Source organism: Babylonia areolata, chromosome 33 (genome assembly GCF_041734735.1).
Source record: "Babylonia areolata isolate BAREFJ2019XMU chromosome 33, ASM4173473v1, whole genome shotgun sequence".
In the NCBI taxonomy this organism is placed as follows: Eukaryota; Metazoa; Mollusca; class Gastropoda; order Neogastropoda; family Buccinidae; genus Babylonia; species Babylonia areolata.
The window spans coordinates 8687924-8708620 of record NC_134908.1 but is presented as its reverse complement, the minus strand read 5'-3'; the positions used below and the strand labels follow the sequence as shown (position 1 = coordinate 8708620).

Below are 20697 nucleotides of genomic sequence, written 5' to 3'. Positions count from 1 at the left end.
CTGACGTGCTTTACACACCTTTCCGAGGAAGGGTTTTTGTTGTTGGTGGTGGTGGTAGTGTTTGTTGTTTTTATATAGAGTAATTTGACGTTGTTTTACAGACGTGAACTAGCAGCCTGAAATGGTTTACACACCTTTCTGAGGAGGTTTTTTAAATTCATCTGTTTATCTATCTACTTATCTATCTATTCATTTACAGTGCTGTGATGTCAGTTTGTGTGTGTGTGTGTGTGTGTGTGTGTGTGTGTGTGTGTTCTTTTTTTTTTTCTTTTTTTTTTTTTTACAGATGTGAGCCAGCACCCTCTTAACGTGGATGACTTGTTTGAACGTCTGCCGTTTCTGACTCACACCCTGAAAGACACGGAGAGAAACGCCGTTGAGGCCTACATGTTGGAAAAGGTGGTTGGACCTGCTGTGTGTATATGCATGACTGTCTGTGTTGTGTTGTATTGTGTTGTACTGTGTCGTGTCGCGTTGCATTGCATTGCATTACGTTGCGTTGTATCGTGTTGCATTGCGTTGCATTGCATTGCGTTGCGTTGTATCGTATTACATTGCGTTGCGTTGCATTGCATTACGTTGTATCGTATTGCATTGCGTTGCGTTGCATTGTATTGCGTTGTATCGTAGTGCATTGCGTTGCATTGCATTACGTTGTATCGTATTGCATTGCGTTGCGTTGCATTGCATTGTATCGTAGTGCATTGCGTTGCGTTGTATCGTAGTGCATTGCGTTGCGTTGCATTGCATTGTATCGTAGTGCATTGCGTTGCGTTGCATTGCATTGCGTTGTATCGTATTGCATTGCATTGCGTTGCGTTGTATCGTAGTGCATTGCGTTGCGTTGCATTGCATTGTATCGTAGTGCATTGCGTTGCGTTGCATTGCATTGCATTACGTTGTATCGTATTGCATTGCATCGTATCGTATCGTATTGCATTGCATTGCGTTGCGTTGCGTTGCATTGCGTTGTATCGTATTGCATTGCGTTGCGTTGCGTTGTATCGTATTGCATTGCATTGCATTGCGTTGCGTTGTATCGTATCGTATCGTATCGTGTCGTGTCGTATCGTATCGTATTGTATTACCTTTTTGTCACAACCAATTTCGCTGTCCGCAAATTGGGCTGCTCTCCCCGCGAAGAGCGCGTCGCTACAGTCCAGCGACACTCTTTATTGGTTTTGTTGGGGGGGGGGGGTTTCTTCTCTATTTGCAAGTTTTCAGTTTTAGTTCCAGTAGCTCAAGGAGGCGTCACTGCTTTCGGACAAATCCATATACGTTACACCACATCTGCCAAGCAGATGCCTGACCAGCAGCGTAACCCAACGCGCTTAGTCAGGCCTTGAGAAAAAAAAGAAAGAAAGAAAGGTGAATAAATGATAGATAAGCTTACATAAATAAATAAATAATAATTATAATATAAAAAGGTAGTAATAATAATAATAATAATAAAATAAAAATAATAATGAATAAATAAATAAGACAACAATGATGATAAATAAGCAAATAAATGTAAAACATAAAGACACACATTTGCAGGTGTATTTGTTTCAAGGTATTTGGAGATTTTTTATATGCACAACCTTGCCAAGGACAACTCTTTTATTGCCGTGGATTCTTTTACGTACGTTAAGCGCATACCAAATACAGGAAGTTTTGTATTTGTATTTCTTTTTATCACAGCAGATTTCTCTGTGTGAAATTTGGGCTGCTCTCCCCAGAGAGAGCGCGTCGCTATACTACAGCACCACTTGTATTTTTTTCTTCCGTGCAGTTTTATTTGCTTTTTCCTATCGAAGAGGATTTTTCTACAAAAAAAATTGCCAGGAACAACCCTTTTATTGCCGTGGGTTCTTTTACGTGCGCTAAGTGCATACTGCACACGGGACCTCGATTTATCGTCTCATCCGAATGACTAGCGTCCAGACTACCACTCAAGGTCTGGTGGAGGGGGAGAAAATATCGGCGGCTGAGCTGTGATTCGAACCAGCGCGCTCAGATTCTCTCGCTTCCTATAGGCGGACGCATTACCTCTAGGCCATCACTCCACTTCGATCTATTGTCTCATCCAAAAGACTAGCGTCTGGAACACCACTCAAGTTTAGTCAGTGGAGGGGGAGAAAAAAATACTTGGCGAGTGGGGGATTCGAACCCGCACGCTGAGATTCTGTCGCTTCCTCAGTTGGCGGACGCGTTACCACTGGGCCACCGTCCAACTCTGTGAAGGACCCTGTGTTCAGGGACAGTCAAATGCTGCACCGGGGAGATGGAAGGCGTTCTTCTGCCAATACAAAGCGTTTGGACTTTCAATCTGAGGGTCCCGGGTTCAAATCTCGGTGGCGCCTGGTGGGTAAAGGGTGGAGAATTTTCCTATCTACCAGGTCAACATATGTGCAGAACTGCTTAGTGCCTGAACCCCCTTCGTGTATATACGCACGCAGAAGATCAAATACGCACGTTAACTCACTCAGTACGGCCAGTCCTCTCTTCTCCTCTCCACAGACCCCTCGGATGTCCAGTGGGTGTCTGAATGACCCAACCTTTAGCTTCCGTCGTCAGAATTGTGGTATTCTTTGTCAACATTCACCTCTTCAGTATAAGAGCCTTCCGCCTGCAATAGTTTGATGATGGTAATTGGGGTGAAACGCTGTTAACGTCGTCTCTTTCGCCGTTCGTATGGAGAGAGTTAAAGGTCCTGTAATCCATGTCAGCGTTCGGTGGGTTATGGAAACAAGAACATACCCAGCATGCACACCCCCGAAAACGGAGTATGGCTGCCTACATGGTGGAGTAAATAAAATAAAAAATACCGGTCATACACGTAAAATGTTACATGTTTGTCTGAGTGTGTATGGGTGCGTGCCTGAAATCTGATTGAATGACACAGGAAAGGAATGATGAGCGCCCGATGGCAGTCGTCAGTCGGCTCTACCCAGGTAGGCAGCCTGTTGTGTAAATGACTCCGTGTTTGTAAAGCTCTTTGAGCTTGGTCTCCGGCCGAGGATAGGCGCTATATAAGTATCCATATCATCAAATGATCCCGTGTTTGTAAAGCACTTAGAGCTTGGTCTCCGACCGAGGATAGGCGCTATATAAGTATCCATATCATCAAATGACCCCGTGTTTGTAAAGCGCTTAGAGCTTGGTCTTCGACCGAGGATAGGCGCTATATTAGTACCCATATCATCAAATGACCCCATGTTTGTAAAGCACTTAGAGCTTGGTTTTCGACCGAGGATAGGCGCTATATAAGTATCCATATCATCAAATGACCCCGTGTTTGTAAAGCGCTTAGAGCTTGGTCTTCGACCGAGGATAGGCGCTATATTAGTATCCATATCATCAAATGACCCAGTGTTTGTAAAGCACTTAGAGCTTGGTCTCCGACCGAGGACAGGCGCTATATTAGTATCCATATCAATCAGTCAGTACAGTGTCCGTTAGGGCCTGGGTTCGAATCCCGCTCTCGCCTGGCTTTCTCCAAAGTTTGACTGACTACAAAAATCAAACTGAGCGTCTAGTCATTCGGATGAGACGGTAAAGCGAGGTCCTGTGTTGTGCAGCACGCACTTGGCTCACTGATAAAGAACCCATGGCAACAAAAGTGTTGTCTGGTAAAATTCTGTGAAAGAAATCCATTTTGATAGGTACACAAATTGATATATATGCATACACTCAAGGCCTGACTTGCGCGTTATCTTATGCTGCTGGCAGGCATCCATCATTCGTCTGTCCACCCGCATACCTCTCCGGTTTCTGTGTCTGTCTGTCTGTTTGTTTATTCAAACTCCATCTGAGACTGGTTGGTCTTAGAGTCTCCATGTTTGTCTGTCTCACAAACATATTTTCTTATATTCAGGTGTGTGCGTGTGTGCGTGTGTGTGTGCGTTTGTGTGTGTGTGTGTGTGTGTGTGTGTGTGTGTGTGTGTGTGTGCGTGTGTGTTTGTGTCTGTATCTGCGTCTGTGTCTGTGGGTGCTCTCACGCGGGCGCGAGTGCGTATGCGTCTGTGTTTGTGTGTTTGCGTGTCCGTGTGTCTCTGTTTCCGTGTCCGTGTGTGCGTGGGACAGATCCAGGAGTGCGTGCTGACCCATACGTGGCACTGGAACACCAAGGACAAGGACAAGGCGCTGGTCTCCAAGATGGAACAGGTGGAACAAGCCTACCGCTACCAACAGGACGTCAAAAGCAAACAGAAACAGGTGAGTGACATTGTTCGTTGGTAAAGGAGGTTAGGGGGGCGGGGGGGGGGGGGGGGGCGGGGGGGAAGAATATATATGTATGATAGTCAGTCGTGTCCGACTATGACCATCAGAACAGCAGAGGAGGCAACTGCTGTTCCGACTATTTGGGCTAGAATTTGATTATAGTGGAGAGTGTCTTGCCCAAGTTACATCCCCACTCTCTCGGCCAAGAAGGTTTTAGGACAGTCGGCGTTGGGATGGTTCCCAAAGGCCAACTGAAGGCTGCAGCACAAAGAACCAGTGCAATTTTGCCTCCTCGTTTGAGAGTCATAGTCCTTCACAAAAGACAAAGCTTAAAATGATTTCCCATCGACTGGAGAAACCATTGATAATACAGCTTTCACTTTGCTGTTGGCCCAAATGTAAACTAATGTATATATATATATATATATATATATATATATATATATATATATGTATAGAAACAGGTGATATGGGTGACATTGTTCGTTGGTAAACGAGGTTCAGCAAGAGATCAAGAACAAACAGAAACAGGTAAGTGACTTTGTACGTTGGTAAAGGAGGTTAGAGAGAGAGAGAGAGAGAGAGAGAGAGAGAGAGAGAGAGAGAGAGTGAGATAAACAGAAAGAGGTAATATGAGTGACATTGTTCGTTGGTAAAGAAGGTTCAGCAAGAGATAATAAAAAATAAAAAATTTTATGAAAAAAAACCCACACCAGAAACAGGTAAGTTCGACGGGCGCAACAGCCGAGTGGTTAAAGCGTTGGACTTTTAATCTGAGGGTCCCCAGTTCGAATCTCGCTTATTCATTCATCCACTCACAAATTCATTCATTCAGTCATTCACATATTATCATTTACTTATTCATTCATTCATTCATTCATTCATCGAATTTTCATCTGACGACGAAGGTAGCAGAATGGTTAAGACGCTCAGCTGCCAATACTGAGAGTCCGTGAGGGTGTGGGTTCGAATCCCGCTCGGCTCTCGCCCTCTCCGTCCCAAGTTTGACTGGAAAATCAAACTGAGCGTCTAGTCTTTCACATGAGACGATAAACCGAGGTCCCGTGTTGTGCAGCACTGCACTTGGCGCACTGAAAAAGAAGTCATGGCACAAAGAGTGTTGTCTGTTCTAGAAAAAGAAATCCACTGATAGGTACACAAAGGGCGCAATAGCCGAGTGGTTAAAGCATTGGACTTTCAATCTGAGGGTCCCGGGTTCGAATCACGGTAACGGCGCCTGGTGGGTAAAGGGTGGAGATTTTTCCGATCTCCCAGGTCAACATATGTGCAGACCTGCTTAGTGCCTGAACCCCCTTCGTGTGTATAAGCACGCAGAAGATCAAATACGCACGTTAAAGATCCTGTAACCCATGTCAGTGATCGGTTGGGTTATGGAGACACGAAAATACCCAGCATCAGTGCATGAACCACGACAGAGTCATCGGCAAGTCGATGTTGGTCGTGTAACGGAAAGAAGAAGAAGAAAGTATACAATCATGCACTCCAGGCCTGACTAAGCGCTCCGTGTGTTATGCTGCTGGAAGGCGTCTGTCTGCCTAGCAGATGTGGTGTAGCGTATGTGGATTTGTCCGAACACAGTGACGTCTCCTTGAGAAACTGAAACTGATTCACTTGCTTATTCTTTTTTTTTCTTTTTTTCTTCTTCTTCTTCTTCTTCTTTTTTTCCGCTTAGAGTTGACTTCAAGATTTTGCGCCTTATAAATATTAGTATTAGTAGTAGTAATTTTATGTATTCATTTTTTTTCTTTAAAAAAGGGTTTAAACTTAGATATATATGTATATATATTTTTTTTTTTAATCTATTTATTATTTTTTTCTCTAGGCCTGACTAAGCGCTTAGGGTTACGCTGCTGGTCAGGCATCTGCTTGGCAGATGTGGTGTAGAGTGCATGGATTTGACCGAACGCAGTGACGCCTCCTTGAGCTACTGATACTATGATACTATCAGTCAGTCAGTCATTCAGTCATTCAGTCAGTCAGTCATTCATTCAGTCAGTCAGTCAGTCAGTCAGTCAGTCAGTCAGTCAGTCTGTCATTCATTCATTCATTCATTCATTCAGTCAGTCATTCAGTCAGTCATTCAGTCATTCATTCAGTCAGTCAGTCAGTCAGTCTGTCATTCATTCATTCATTCATTCATTCATTCATTCAGTCATTCATTCATTCAGTCAGTCAGTCAGTCAGTCAGTCAGTCAGTCATTCAGTCAGTCATTCAGTCAATCGTTCAGTCAGTCAGTCTGTCAGTCAGTCAGTCATTCAGTCATTCAGTCAGTCGTTCATTCATGTTCTGGCTGACAGGTCCTTGAGGCAGAGCGTGTCGCCCAAATGGCAAGGGAGGAAACTATGGCTGTGAAGGCAGAGTTACGGGCCGTGACAGACAACTCCAGCCGAATACAGCAGCTGATGAAGGGACAGATGGACACGCAAGTGAAATTCAGCGTGGTGAGTGGAGACACCTGATTTGTGTGTCTTTGTGTCTTTGTCTGTGTCTGTGTTTGTGTCTGTCTGTTTGTGTGTGTGTGTGTGTGTGTGTGTGTGTGTGTGTGTGTGTGTGTGTGTGTGTTTGTATTCCTTTTTTATCATAACAGATTTCTCTGTGTGAAATTGGGCTGCTCTCCCCAGGGAGAGCGCGTCGCTACACAAGAGCGCCACCTTTTTTTCTTTTTTTTTTTTTTAGTATTTTTTCCTGCGTGCATTTTTATTTTGTTTTTCCTTTCGAAGTGGATTTTTTCCACAGAATTTTGCCCAGGAACAATCCTTTTGTTGCCGTGGGTTCTTTTACGTGCGCTAAGTGCAGGCTGCACACGGGACCTCGGTTTATCGTTTCATCCGAATGACTAGCGTCCAGACCGCCACTCAAGGTCTAGTGGAGGGGAAGGGAGGGGGGGGGGAATATCGGCGGGTGAGCCGTGATTCGAACCAGCGCGCTCAGATTCTCTCGCTTCCTAGGCGGACGCGTTACCTCTAGGCCATCATGTGTATGTGTGTCGTTGAGGGTGGGTTCGTTGGCGACAGGGGGGAGCGAGTAGGTGTTAAGAAGGTACTGGGCTGGGGGGCTGGGGGGGGGGGGGGCTGGGGGGGGGCAGGGGAGGGTGGACACTGACTGATGGGTGTGTGGATGTGGGACTGTGTCTGTGTGTCTGTGTGTGCATGCCTGAGTCAGCTCATGCGCATGGATGTGTGTGTGTGTGTGTGTGTGTGTGTGTGTGTGTGTGTGTGTAATTTCATGTGTATGGTATGTGTGTGTGTACGTGCGCGCGCACAACTGCGGCCCTTAGTTCATAAGTATGTGTGCGTGCGTGTGACGCATGCGTACGTGCGTGAGTGAATTCATCTTTGTGTGTGTGTGTGTGTGTGTGTGTGTGTGTGTGTGTGTGTGTGTGTGTGTGTGCGTGCGTGTGTGTATGCGTGCGAGCGCATAAGTGTGTGAATAAGTTTGTGTGTGTATATATGTGTGTGTGCGTGAGTGTGTGTGTGTGTGTGTGAGTGTGTGTGTGTGTGTGTGTGTGTGTGTGTGTGTGTGTGTGTGTGTGTGTGTGTGTGTGTGTGTCTTTACATATATCTACGTACATCACCACCAAGACTGGAAAGACATAAAAATGAAGACTTCTTCACGTGCGCTCTCACTCTCATCCACACTCACACCCACCCACACACCCACACCCACACCCACACTCACACCCACACCCACACCCACACTCACACCCACACCCACACTCACACCCACACTCACACCACTCCCACACCCACTCCCACACCCAAACCCACACCCATTCCAATCACATCCCCAGGTATACCTCAACAACAACAAAAGAACAGCAACAAACACAGGACCGACGCCTCGACCGCACCACTCCTCACGGAACAGACCACAACCCCAAACACCTTGACCTTAATTAACCCTTTCACTGCCAGTCAATTTAGAGTTGCAAAATTCCCTTGTATAAACACAGACACTATAAACAGCAAAGACGATGTCTAAGAATAGCTAGAGATTCCTCCTGCGATGTATAGAAAATAATTATGGCTTATCCAACCACGGAACATTAAGAACAGTAAGTTCAAGGATAACAGACCCATGATCTGGTCACCCTTCAGTGACATGTGTCCTCTACCTAGCTTGTGCATAAAATATGGGAGTTTGGCAGTGAAAGGGTTAAGGGCGAATTGCCAGAAAGTCGTTAACCCTTTCACCGCCAGTCAATTTAGAGTACAAAATTCCCTTGTGGTATAAACACAGAAAAGACAATGGTTAGGAAAAGCTGGGGATTTCCCCCTGCGATGTTTAGAAAATATGGCCTATCCTACCACGGAACATTAACAACAGTAAGTTCAAGGATAACAGACCTATGATATGGTCACCCATCAGTGACATGGGTCCTCTACCTAGCTTGTGCATAAAATATGGGAGTTTGGCAGTGGAAGGGTTGAGGGCGAATTGCAAGTAAGTCGTTAACCCTTTCACAGCCAGTCAATTTAGAGTACAAAATTCCCTAGTGTTATAAACACAGAAAAGACAATGGTTAGGAATAGTTGGGGATTTCCCCCTGCGATGTTTAGAAAATATGGCTTATCCAACCACCGAACATTAAGAACAGTAAGTTCAAGGATAACAGACCCATGATCTGGTCACCCTTCAGTGACATGTGTCCTCTACCTAGCTTGTGCATAAATACGAGCTTGGCGGTGAAAGGGTTAAACTCACCACTAGCTAGCAACGAACTTTCACATCCCCATAAAAAAAAAATTTTAAATTTAAATCGTACCACAGGCCAACGACAACATGGCGCAGCGCCTCTCCCAGCGCCTCAAAACGGCCGAGCAGACCCTCATATCCATCCGGGACACCCTCAACGCCGCCCTCAAGCTCACCCCGCGCGAGAACGAGCGAGACCTGATGAAACTCGCCGAGAACGCTTACCACTTCCTTCCAGAGGACGTCAAACTCTTCACCACCGAGTACCAGAAGCTGCAAGTCCTGCAAACCAAGTACCAGAAACTCACTGAAGAATGCTTCGCTATCCTCGGCAAGATGGGCTACCCGCGCCCTTCCTCTGCCGATGACGTCACTGTTCTGAAGTCTTTCCAGGACTTCGCGCAAGAGAAGGAAGGGGAGATCGGGAGGCTTGAAAAGGAGGTAATTCGAAAAGGATTGGTATTAATTTATCTTCGAGTATTGTAAATCGAATAAGACTGATGCCACGTAATTTTCTTCGAGATGGATTGGTATTAATTTATCTTCGAGTATTGTAATTCGAAAAAGATTGATGCCACGTAATTTTCTTTGAAAAGGATTGGTGTTAATTTATCTTCGAGTATTGTAATTCGAATAAGACTGATGCCACGTAATTTTCAAGTATTGTATTTCTGAACAGATTGATGCCACATAACCTTCGAGTATTGTGGCTTGAAAATGAGGTAATTCGAAAAGGATTGGTATTACTTTATCTTCGAGTATTGTAATTCGAATAAGATTGATGCCACGTAATTTTCAAGTATTGTATTTCTGAACAGTTTGATGCCACATAACCTTCGGAATATTGTAATTCAAAACAGATTGACACAGCTTAATTTTGGAATGTTGTAATTCGAATTAGATTGATGCCATGTAACCTTCGAGTATTTTCATTTCAAATAGATTGATGCCACGTAATCTTAGAATCTTGTAATTCGAAAAGGATTGATGCCACATAATTTTCGAGTATTGTAATACGAATTAGATTGGTGCCTTGTAAATCTTCGAGTATTGTACTTCGAATTACATTGACGCCACATAATCTTCGAATGTTATAATTCGAAACAGATTGATGCCACGCAATCTTCGAGTAGTGTAATTCGATTTATGTTGATGCCACGTAATCTTCGAGTAGTGTAATTCGATTTATATTGATGCCATGTAATCTTCTGTATTGCAAATCCAATTAGATTGATGCCATGTAATCTTTGAATATTGTAAATTGAAATACATTGAAGCCACATAATCTTAAAATGTTGTAATTTGAAATAGATCGATACCACTTAATTTTCAAGCATCATAATTTGAAATAGATTGGTGCTCGTAATCTTCGAGTATTGTTATTTGAAATAGATTGATGCTTAGAATGCCAAAATAGATCGATTCCACGTAATCTTTGAGTATTGTAATTCGAAATAGATTGATCACGCGTAATCCTCGAGTATTGTAATTCGAAATAGATTGATCCCATGTAATCCTTGAGTATTGTAATTCGAAATAGATTGATGCCATGTAATCTTTGAGTATTGTAATTCGAAACAGATTGATGCCACGCAATCTTCGAGTAGTGTAATTCGATTTATGTTGATGGCATGTAATCTTTTATATTGTTATTTGAAATAGATTGATGCTTAGAATGTCGAAATAGATTGATGTCACGTAATCTTAGAATATTGTAATTTGAAATAGATTGATACCGCTTAATTTTCAAGTATTGTAATTTGAAATAGATTGGTGCACGTAATCTTCGATTATTGGTATTTGAAACAGATTGATGCCACGTAATCTTTGAGTATTGTAATTCGAAATAGATTGATGCTACGTAATCTTTGAGTATTGTAATTCGAAATAGATTGATCCCACGTAATCCTCGAATATTGTAATTCGAAATAGATTGATCCCGCGTAATCCTCGAGTATTGTAATTCGAAATAGATTGATCCCGCATAATCCTCGAATATTGTAATTTGAAATAGATTGATACCGCTTAATTTTCAAGTATTGTAATTCGAATTAGATTGCTGCCTTGTAAATCTTCGAGTATTGTACTTCGAATTAGATTGACGCCACATAATCTTCGAGTAGTGTAATTCGATTTATATTGATGCTATGTAATCTTCTGTATTGCAATTCGAAATAGATTGATGCCATGTAATCTTTGAATATTCTAAATTGAAATACATTGAAGCCACATAATCTTAAAATATTGTAATTTGAAACAGATCGATGCCACTTAATTTTCAAGCATCATAATTTGAAATAGATTGGTGCTCGTAATCTTCGAGTATTGTTATTTGAAATAGATTGATGCTTAGAATGCCAAAATAGATCGATTCCACGTAATCTTTGAGTATTGTAATTCGAAATAGATTGATCACGCGTAATCCTCGAGTATTGTAATTCGAAATAGATTGATCCCATGTAATCCTTGAGTATTGTAATTCGAAATAGATTGATGCCATGTAATCTTTGAGTATTGTAATTCGAAACAGATTGATGCCACGCAATCTTCGAGTAGTGTAATTCGATTTATGTTGATGGCATGTAATCTTTTATATTGTTATTTGAAATAGATTGATGCTTAGAATGTCGAAATAGATTGATGTCACGTAATCTTAGAATATTGTAATTTGAAATAGATTGATACCGCTTAATTTTCAAGTATTGTAATTTGAAATAGATTGGTGCACGTAATCTTCGATTATTGGTATTTGAAACAGATTGATGCCACGTAATCTTTGAGTATTGTAATTCGAAATAGATTGATGCTACGTAATCTTTGAGTATTGTAATTCGAAATAGATTGATCCCACGTAATCCTCGAATATTGTAATTCGAAATAGATTGATCCCGCGTAATCCTCGAGTATTGTAATTCGAAATAGATTGATCCCGCATAATCCTCGAATATTGTAATTTGAAATAGATTGATACCGCTTAATTTTCAAGTATTGTAATTCGAATTAGATTGCTGCCTTGTAAATCTTCGAGTATTGTACTTCGAATTAGATTGACGCCACATAATCTTCGAGTAGTGTAATTCGATTTATATTGATGCCATGTAATCTTCTGTATTGCAAATCCAATTAGATTGATGCCATGTAATCTTTGAATATCGTAAATCGAAATACATTGAAGCCACATAATCTTAAAATATTGTAATTTGAAATAGATCGATACCACTTAATTTTCAAGTATCGTAATTCGAAATAGATTGGTGCTCGTAATCTTCGAGTATTGTTATTTGAAATAGATTGATGCTTAGAATGCCGAAATAGATTGATCCCACGTAATCTTTGAGTATTGTAATTCGAAATAGATTGATCCCACGTAATCTTTGAGTATTGTAATTCGAAATAGATTAATGCCACGTAATCCTCGAATATTGTAATTTGAAATAGATTGATACCGCTTAATTTTCAAGTATTGTAATTCGAATTAGATTGCTGCCTTGTAAATCTTCGAGTATTGTACTTCGAATTAGATTGACGCCACATAATCTTCGAGTAGTGTAATTCGATTTATATTGATGCCATGTAATCTTCTGTATTGCAAATCCAATTAGATTGATGCCATGTAATCTTTGAATATTGTAATTCGAAATACATTGAAGCCACATAATCTTAAAATATTGTAATTTGAAATAGATCGATACCACTTAATTTTCAAGTATCGTAATTCGAAATAGATTGGTGCTCGTAATCTCCGAGTATTGTTATTTGAAATAGATTGATGCTTAGAATGTCAAAATAGATTGATGCCACGTAATCTTTGAGTATTGTAATTCGAAACAGATTGATCCCACGTAATCTTTGAGTATTGTAATTCGAAATAGATTGATCACGCGTAATCCTTGAGTATTGTAATTCGAAATAGATTGATCCCACGTAATCTTTGAGTATTGTAATTCGAAATAGATTGATCCCACGTAATCTTTGAGTATTGTAATTCGAAATAGATTGATGCTACGTAATCTTTGAGTATTGTAATTCGAAATAGATTGATGCCACGTAATCTTTGAGTATTGTAATTCGAAATAGATTGATCCCCCGTAATCTTTGAGTATTGTAATTCGAAATAGATTGATCCCACGTAATCCTCGAGTATTGTAAGTCGAAATAGATTGATCCCACGTAATCTTTGAGTATTGTAATTCGAAATAGATTGATCCCACGTAATCTTTGAGTATTGTAATTCGAAATAGATTGATTCCGCTTAATTTTCAAGTATTGTAATTCGAATTAGATTGCTGCCTTGTAAATCTTCGAGTATTGTACTTCGAATTAGATTGACGCCACATAATCTTCGAGTAGTGTAATTCGATTTATATTGATGCCATGTAATCTTCTGTATTGCAAATCCAATTAGATTGATGCCATGTAATCTTTGAATATTGTAAATCGAAATACATTGAAGCCACATAATCTTAAAATATTGTAATTTGAAATAGATCGATACCACTTAATTTTCAAGTATCGTAATTCGAAATAGATTGGTGCTCGTAATCTTCGAGTATTGTTATTTGAAATAGATTGATGCTTAGAATGCCGAAATAGATTGATCCCACGTAATCCTCGAGTATTGTAATTCGAAATAGATTGATCCCACGTAATCTTTGAGTATTGTAATTCGAAATAGATTGATCCCACGTAATCTTTGAGTATTGTAATTCGAAACAAATTGATGCCACGCAATCTTCGAGTAGTGTAATTCGATTTATGTTGATGGCATGTAATCTTTTATATTGTTATTTGAAATAGATTGATGCTTAGAATGTCGAAATAGATTGCTGTCACGTAATCTTAGAATATTGTAATTTGAAATAGATTGATACCGCTTAATTTTCAAGTATTGTAATTTGAAATAGATTGGTGCTCGTAATCTTCGATTATTGGTATTTGAAACAGATTGATGCCGCGTAATCTTTGAGTATTGTAATTCGAAATAGATTGATGCTACGTAATCTTTGAGTATTGTAATTCGAAACAGATTGATCCCACGTAATCCTCGAGTATTGTAATTCGAAACAGATTGATCCCACGTAATCCTCGAGTATTGTTATTCGAAATGGATCGACGAGCGCAGTAACCGAGTGGTCAAAGCGTTGGACTTTCAATCTGAGGGTCCCGGGTTCGATTCTCGGTAGCGGCGTCTGGTGGGTAAAAGGTGGAGATTTTTCCAATATCCCAGGTCAACATATGTACAGACCTGCTTGTGCCCTGAACCCTCTTCGTACGTATACGTAAGCAGAAGATCAAATACACACAAACATGTCAGCTCTCGGTTGGGTTATGGGGAGAAAAAAACAACAACGATGTCATGTTCATTCTGTTATTTTGAAAAAAAAAAAAAAAATTGAAATAATAAAATCTTGGAATCGTTGAATCTCAGGTGGCGAGGCAGGAGCAGATGGTGGAGGAGGTGGGGAGGGCGAGGAAGGAGGAGGAGCGTAGGCTGACCACGGCGGGCACCGTGTGGCAGAATGCCATGATGTCGGTCATGAGGAAGCAGCTTCAGGACGTCAAGACCTCCCTGAGGAAGAAGGACACCACCATCGTCATTAAGGTGTGTGTGTGTGTGTGTGTGTGGTGGTGGGGGAGGGTGGGGGGTGGGGAGGTGGTGGGGGTGGGGGGGAGGAAGAGGTGTTGTGTGTGTGTGTGTGGAGGTGGTGGGGGTGGGGGGGAGGAAGAGGTGTTGTGTGTGTGTGTGTGGGGGGGTGGGGGTTAGTGTGTGTGTGTGTGTGTGTGTGTGTGTTTCTCTGTGTGTGTGTGTGTGTGTGTGTGTTTCTCTGTGTGTGTGTGTGTGTTTCTGTGTGTGTGTGTGACTGAGGAGTGGAGGAAGGACTAGAGGGAAGGGAAGAGAAGGGAACATGTGGTGGAGGGGGGAAGGGGGGAATGGGTCGGAGAATGGGAGGGTGCGTGCCAGAACGGCGGGGAGGAAAGAAAAGAAAGAAATATTATTCAGGGGGGGAAGCCCCTTTCAGGACTTGAAGAATTGTCACCACTACCATCACCCGTTGCCCCCCCCCCTCCGCCTCCCCCCCCCCCAACTGGGGAAGAAAAAAAACAAAACAAAAAAAAAATTGCCCTGTCCTTACCACCCCCACCACCACCCCCACCACCCACCCTCCCAAAAACTACAACAAAACACAACACACACACACACACACACACACACACACACACACAACTAAAACACCACCACCGCTCATCTCTTCACATTGACGTCACCCAGGTCCCTCCAAAATCTAGCACTGTCCACACCGCTTCCCCCCCACCCCACCCCACGCACCCCACCCCCCACCCCCGCCCCCCTAAAAAAAAAAACAAAAAAAAACCGACGACCACCACCACCACAACCCTTCTCTTCTTCACCATCATGCCACCACCCATGCCAGGAAGAAAAACTACCAACCAACATCACCCCCCGCCCCCCGCCCCCCCCTCCCCACACCCCAAACCCCATATCCCCCCACCCCCCCGCCCCTCTTTTCCCCTACCCCTACCACCACCATCCCTTCCCCGATCCCCCACCCACACACCCCACTCCCCTCCCTCCAAAAACAACAACAACAAAAATAACAATTACAAAAACGAACCACTTTCCTCACGAAAATAATATCACATAACCTATGCTCCCTCCGCCCGCTCCCCCCCCCTCTCTCTCTCTGTCTCCCGCCTCTCTCTCCCTCTCTCTTTCTCTGTCCCCCAGGAAGAAGAACTGTCCAAGCTGAGGGTCAAGGTCACCAACCTGGAGTCCTCCTTAGCCACCAAGACCAAGGAAGCCAGCCAGGCCCAGCGAGCCCTCAAGATTATCGAACTCCAGTCCGCCACGGACGCCCTCCCGGCCGGCGTGGTGACCACCTCATCAGAGGCCCCGCTCTCCACCCGTCCCGCCCACACCTTCCCGTCCATCAAGGCCCAAAGAACGACGTCCAGCCCTCGCCGGGGGGGTGCCGCCCGGTCCTACCACCAACACCACATCGCCCTTCCCGGGGGCGTGGTCGTGGAGGCCGACACCCAGCTGGATATGTACCCGGCCGGGCTGTCCTCCGTACCCTTGCAGGTCACCCGGGAGGAGAACTCCAGGGGGGATCCCAGGAGCCGGAACCAGATGAGGTCCACGCTTGGGGACCTGAGGTCCATGCACTCCAAGTACCCCGCCTCGCGCGGAGGAGGAGGAGGAGGAGGGTTGGATTCTCAGCCGGCCAATCACAGCAGGCATCTGGTGTCACGTGGGGCGGAGCTGGCCAATAATGGCATACCTTCTGTGTCACGTGGTGGTGGTGGTGGTGCAGGAGGCGGGGCCGGGGGCGGGGTGGGGTTAGATCCCACCCCTGGTAAAAAGAGAATGACGTCGCCTGGAGGGAAGCGGAAATTGGCCTCTCGTGTCAAGTAGGCGTGTGTGTGTGTGTGCTTTGGATCCTGGTTCCTCTGCTCACAAGGGAGAGGGTATATCATTGTCTCCTCTACTTATCTGCACTTCGGCAGTATTGAAAACTGTGTTGCCAAAGAAATCGCTGCCTCCTTTTTCCACAGACATGAAGGGGGCGTTGGGGGGGGGGGGGGGTATCTCATTGTCTCCTCTACTTATCTGCACTTCGCCAGTATTGAAAACTGTGTTGCCAAAGAAATCGCTGCTTCCTTTTTCCACAGACATGAAGGGGGCGGGGGGGGGGGGGGGGGTATCTCATTGTCTCCTCTACTTATCTGCACTTCGCCAGTATTGAAAACTGTGTTGCCAAAGAAATCGCTGCTTCCTTTTTCCACAGACATGAAGGGGAGGGTACCTCATTGTGTCCTCTAGTTATCTGCTCTTCGCCAGTATTGAAGGCCCTTGTTGCCAAAGAACGATAAATCGCTGCTTCCGGTTTTGTTTTGTTTTTTTGTTGTTGTTTTTTGTTGTTGTTGTTGTTGTTGTTTGTCTGTTTTCCTTTTGCTTTGTTGTTCAGTGTCAGCACATTGGAACACTATGCAATGAGATTACTGCTTTCTTTTTCTTCTTTCTTCTCTTTTTGTTCTCATTGTGGTGTGTGTGTGTGGGTGTGTGGGTGTGGGTGTATGGGTGTGCATTCATTCATAAACGTGCGTCTAGGTCTCGTAATTTTGATGCACATACATTTTTTTTTCTGTTTTTGACTGCTTGTAATAGCATATAATTGTAGGACTTTTAGAATATTTAGATGAGAAACCCTCAATATTCCATATCATACGATTGTGATAACTGCTTCTACTACTACTACTACCGTCACCATCATTGTTGTCGTTGTTTTTACTTAAACTAAAGGGATATGTTCCTTCTGTGCCAGTTAAAACAACGTTCTTACCGATAAGGTCTATCGTTGTGTTAGGGACACGATATTCTGTCACGTATGGTGAACGTTCTTTCTTCTTTGCTGCTTCTCACAACCTTCCTCATCATATCCGTGCATGTGATTCCATTTCTGCTTTTCGTTCATCACTAAAAACTCATCTTTTAAAAACCTATCTATAAGCACTCTCAGCTTCCTTGTTCTCCAACACCAACCACGTTGAATGTATGTAGAGTGGGAGGGGGAGATGTGTGTGGGGGTGGGGAGAGGGGAAGGGTTTTTAGAGAGAGAGTGGTCATGAATGTTTTATGTAACTTGTAATATTTTTCTTTCATGTAAAGCGCTCTGAGCTCTTAGGGAGAAAGGGCGCTATATAAATGTACATTATTATTATTATTATCGTATGCATTTTGTGTGTGAAAAACTCCGCCTGTGATATCATTGTCCATGCACACTTCACGTGTGTCAATGTATGGCATCAGTAAAGCACAGAGAAAAAAAAATCACAAATAAAGCGAGAAACGAATGATTTGAGTTTTATATTTCTTCATTTCACATACAGACGCACACACACACACGCACATGGACACCTTCACGCACGCACGCACGCGCTCGCACACACACACACACACACACACACACACACACACACACACACACACACACACACTCACCTGTTGTCAGATTCCTTACAGTTTCAGTTTCATTTTCTCAAGGAGGCGTCACTGCGGTCGGACGAATCCATATACGCTACACCACATCTGCTAGAGAAATGCTTGACAGCAGCATAACTCAGCGCGCTTTGAGTGCATGCATATATCGGGTGTCCCCCCCAAAAAAAGTGAACTGCTTTTTGACAAGTATTATTCTCAGTGACAGAGAAACCGAATTAATTGAAAATTTTCACACAGTAACCTTAGAATGTTATTAACAAGACTGCAAAATATCTAAAAGTTCGGACGCGAATTATGCGAGTATTGTCAAATTCAAAACAGCATGTCAGAAAACCCCATATCAGAGCTGTGCAATGTGACCTTCATCATGTTCATGCCAGCTGCCAGGTGTTGGCATCTGTCAATCAGTGTCAGTCTAAAAATAGCCTGTCTGGGTGTCAAGTTTATTGATTTTTTTTTTTTATTGTCGTCTGTATCCAAAATCAGTTCTGCCCAAAGTTTCAGTTTGGAAGGATCAGCCATGCCTTTGAGTGAAAGCGATAAGGTTACCATTGAAAACTGTTTCAAGGAGAAAGGCTGGGGTGGAAGAAGGATCGTAAAGGAATTTCCAGGCAAGGGGTGGAGTCATGTCACTGTAAACAGACTTATCGCTAAAACACGCACTACAGGGTCATAATTTGCGTCCGAACTTTTAGATATTTTGCAGACTTGTTTATGATACCCTAAGGTTACTGTGTGAAAATTTTTAATCAATTTGTCAAATATGAATACTTGTCAAAAAGCGGTTCACTTTTGGGGGGATACCGATATATTTGTGTATCTATCACAGTTGATTTCTCTTACATAATTTTGCCAGAGGTCAACACTTGTTGCCATGGGTTCTTCTTTCAGTGCGCTAAATAATAATAATAATAATAATAATTCATAACTTTTCTACGGCGCGATATCCAGTACTAATGCTGCTCAACCGCCTTACATCATCGAGCCAGATATAAATATAACATAAAACAACAGCTCAATCCAATGCGTTCACAGAATGAATAAAAAAAAAGAGCATGATCCACCAATCAATAAAAATATCAAGTAAATGATGCTTAGATTAAAAAGAAATACATTCCTTAAAAACACACATTTTTAGACACACACATACATGCGCGCGCACACTCACATTCGCACACACACACACACACACACACACACACACACACACACACACACACACACACACACACACACACACACACACACACACACACACACACGTGCGCGCCCAGACACATTAAATATATCAACTGCACTAAAACAGGATTACGTGAGAATAAATACCTGTAGCCTAAAACTCCATGTTGCGAACATACTTTGGACTATCCATTGTGCTGAGTACAGAAATGTTTGCGGAAAAGGTGTCTTTTTCAGATCTGACTTGAAGGTCTGGAGATCAGGGGCATTTCTGAGGGACGATGGTAAAGAATTCCAAATTTGGGCCCCAAAAGTGTGTTCTGCACACTGACGGCGCCTCGGTTTATCGTCAGTCTTATCCAGATGACTAGACGCTCAGTTTGATTTTCATCAGTCTTTTCTTGGGAGAAAGAGCGAGAGCGGGATTCGAACCACGGACACTGTATTGGCAGATAGGTGTCTTAACCATTCTGCCACCTTCCTCCCTGAAAACGAGATGGAAACCACATAACGTGGTGTTGTGTTGTGTTGTGTTGTGCTGTATTGTATTGTGTTGTATTGTATTGTATTGTATTGTGTTGTGTTGTATTGTATTGAATTGTACTGTATTGTATTTATTGTATTACATTGCATTGTGCTGTACTGTATTGTATTGTATTGCATTGCATTGCATTGCATTGTATTGTATTGTATTGTATTGTATTGTATTGAATGAATAACCTGTTCTTGTCACAACAGATTTCTCCATGTGAAAATTAGGCTGCATTTCCCCAGGGAGAGGGCGATTAAAAAATATATAGAATTTTAAAAAATTTATTTTAAAAAAAAAACCAATAAAAAGGCAGACAAGACTGGGAGCCCACGAGGATGTGAAGTCAATGTATGGAGATACTCCCCTACACATGTGGACCTGCTACTACTACTGCTACTGCTGCTGCTGCTGCTCAGAGCTAATGATGATGATGGTGTTGTTGTTGTTGCTGCTGCTGCTGCTGCTGCTGATGATGATGATGGTGATGGTGGTAGTGAAGATAATGATTATGTTGTTGTTGTTGCTGGCGCTGCTGCTGCTGCTGCTGTTACTACTACAACAAAGATGACGGCGAAGACGACGACTACTGCTGGTGCTGTTGATACTACTACTACTACCACTACCACTACTACTACTACTACTGCTGCTGCTGCTACTACTAATTAAACATTTATACAGTGTGCATCTCTGAATTTGAGCTGAACGCGCTGTGCTTCGAATAATAACCAGGTAGAATGAATGACAGAATGAATGAATGAATTCTATTTTCTGAGGATAAAAGAGTAAGCGAGGTAATGCTTTTTTTTTCTTTTCTTTTTTGCTTTTTTTTTCTTTCTTTTTTTATCCATCCCCCGAAGGGGAAACAGTAACATGAACATAAGGGGTAGGGGGCGGATCGGAGGTTGGGGGTGGGGGGGCGGGGGAGGGGAGGGGGGGGATTATTATAGCAGTACAGCAGTTCAGTAGACTGAAGACAACGGAGATACCAGTGTCTTTGCGTCGGACGCGACAAACCTGTTGTGTCTTCTCGCCTCTGAAGCT

At 42.9% G+C, this 20697-nt stretch overlaps 1 protein-coding gene across 1 annotated transcript in view; it reads left to right on the top strand.

The window, feature by feature from the left end:
• LOC143276863 (uncharacterized) overlaps window positions 1–16737 on the top strand; it is a 23110-nt gene extending 6373 nt beyond the window's left edge. The window contains exons 3-9 of the mRNA XM_076581520.1: window positions 287–399; window positions 4069–4200; window positions 6526–6669; window positions 8999–9364; window positions 14352–14525; window positions 15672–16229; window positions 16732–16737. Of these exons, the coding sequence (XP_076437635.1) occupies window positions 287–399; window positions 4069–4200; window positions 6526–6669; window positions 8999–9364; window positions 14352–14525; window positions 15672–16229; window positions 16732–16737 (1493 nt within the window). The remainder of the gene's footprint in view (window positions 1–286; window positions 400–4068; window positions 4201–6525; window positions 6670–8998; window positions 9365–14351; window positions 14526–15671; window positions 16230–16731) is intronic.
• The last annotated feature ends 3960 nt before the right edge of the window (window positions 16738–20697 follow it).